The sequence below is a fragment of the Poecilia reticulata genome, linkage group LG15, assembly GCF_000633615.1.
Source record: "Poecilia reticulata strain Guanapo linkage group LG15, Guppy_female_1.0+MT, whole genome shotgun sequence".
NCBI lineage: Eukaryota > Metazoa > Chordata > Actinopteri > Cyprinodontiformes > Poeciliidae > Poecilia > Poecilia reticulata.
In genome coordinates this window covers 29952769-29954892 of record NC_024345.1, presented here as the reverse complement: position 1 = coordinate 29954892, position 2124 = coordinate 29952769, and the positions used below count along the sequence as shown (strand labels likewise).

Sequence of the window (2124 nt, the reverse complement as noted above, 5' to 3'; positions counted from 1 at the left end):
CCAGATTGACCTTAAATGACCCAGATTGACCCCTGGTTGACCCAGATTGACCTTAAATGACCCAGATTGACCCCTGGTTGACCCCAGATTGACCCAGATTGACCCCTGGTTGACCCCAGATTGACCCCTGAATGACCTTGAGGTCTGCGCGTCTCTGGAGGTGAAAATGTTGGCCTAAGAGAAAATCTCTGAATGTTCTGATCCGGTTCCTCCTCTGATCATTTTCTGATTTATCTTCCTCTTCCCGTCACTAAGCAACCAGTCGAGTCAGTGTGTCTTTAACCAGTTAAACCAGTTAAACCAGTTAACCCAGTTAAACCAGTTAACCCGCTCAGATTGAGGCTCTTCCAGCTCTGTGACTGACCGCTGCTCCTGAAGCGGTTCTGTTCTGACCCGGTCCGGTTCTGGTTGCAGTCGTGTCTCCGTTAGCGACCGGCTGGTGGACAGCGCCTCTCCGGTCTACCAGGCGGTCCGGACCACAGACCAGAACCAGAACCAGAGCGACTGGAGCCGCCGCAGCGCCCAGACCTTCCAGCTGCTGGCCCACCGGACCCAGACCGAGCCCAGTAGGTCTGGTTCTGCTGGTTCTGGAGGAGAAACGCGGAGCGATCCATCGGTTCTTTATTTCTGCTTCCAGCTCAGCAGCAGGATGAGGATGAGGAGGTGATGAAGAGGAGCAGGTAGACCCCGCCTCCTCACCTGGGCACAGCCCCTCCCCCACCGCTTACTGACCCAAACCACACCTGCATGCAGTGAGTGTGCGTGGCCAGCAGGGGGGGCTGCAGCTCTGCAGGCTGATCTGGTTCCGCTGGATCCAAAATAGATCCAGAACCTCATGCTGGGAGCTCAGAGCTGCAGATCCAGATCAGAACCATGAGGAGGTTCTGATCCAGAGACGACGTCACGACAGGAAAACTAAAACACACAGAAGACAAACATTACTAAAACCTAACATTTCATGGTACGCCGCTGGGTTTCAGTTACCATGGCAACAGGCAGTTAGAAACCTGAGCAGAAGGTAAAGTTTCCGTTTACCTTCTGCTCAGGTTCCTATCAGAACCGGAACCCTGAGATGATCCTCATGTTGACCCTGAGGACGGAAACCGATGAAATCCTTCAGCCCGAGTTTCTCTGGAGGCGGAAACGGCAGAGAAGCATCGTGTGGCGTCCAACAGGCTCCGCCCACCGGCTCAGCCCACCGGCTCCGCCCACAGGCTCAGCCCACAGGCTCCGCCCACCGGCTCCGCCCACATGCTCCGCCCACAGGCTCCGCCCACCGGCTCCGCCCACCGGCTGCGCCCACATGCTCCGCCCACCGCCTCCGCCCACATGCTCCGCCCACCGCCTCCTATCTCATCGTCCTCCATCAATCCCGTCGATCCTCCAGGCTCCACTCATCCTGGATCGATGGCAGCAGGTCGGCTGCTTCCTCCACGGTTCATTTTGTCTCTGTGAGGAAGAGGAAGCAGATTAGATGAAGGTCGACTTCCTGCTGGAAACGGTTTAATAAACCCTGAGTTCATTTCACTCCTTATAAAACAGCAGATATGTTAACAACTTACTATTTCTGATGCTTCCTCTGACCCACGAAAAATAACAAACATTGTTCAAAATTATTTGGTTGTTTATTTCTAACTATATTAATTCAGAAGCTTGAAGAAAAATCTAATGAACTTCACAGTTTCCACCTTAATGTCCTGAAACTAAATAATATTTAACTTTCACTGCATTCAATCTTTTCAACAGCTTCAAACTGTTTATATTATATAATACAAACTAATGTTTTTCAGTTGTTTTGTTTTTTTTGCCTGTTTTTGCCCCAAAACAATATTTTTCTGAAGAATAAAATCCCAAAGTGCCCAATATTTCCCAAGGTTAAACACCAAGAGGTGATAATTTGGTGATTAAAAATGAATAACATTGATTATGATGCAAACAGTGAAACATGGAGATGATGTCATGGAGGAACGTCTGACCTCCTCCTCTTCCTCACCGCTCCAGATCCAATAAAGCTCTAATCACATTGATCCAACATCCAGCTGCTGCTCCCAGTCTGGATTCATCCCGGAACATTCCTGACTCCCAGCAGCTCTGGCCTCTGATTGGCTAAGACTCCAGCAGCTC

General features: G+C 50.6%; 1 protein-coding gene across 1 annotated transcript in view; it reads left to right on the top strand.

Moving 5' to 3' along the window:
- The window catches only part of LOC103477367 (LIM domain-binding protein 3), a 17705-nt gene that overhangs the window by 11245 nt on the left and 4336 nt on the right, over window positions 1-2124 (top strand). Inside the window, exons 5-6 of the mRNA XM_017308832.1 lie at window positions 415-575; window positions 638-680. Coding sequence (XP_017164321.1) covers window positions 415-575; window positions 638-680 — 204 coding nt within the window. The remainder of the gene's footprint in view (window positions 1-414; window positions 576-637; window positions 681-2124) is intronic.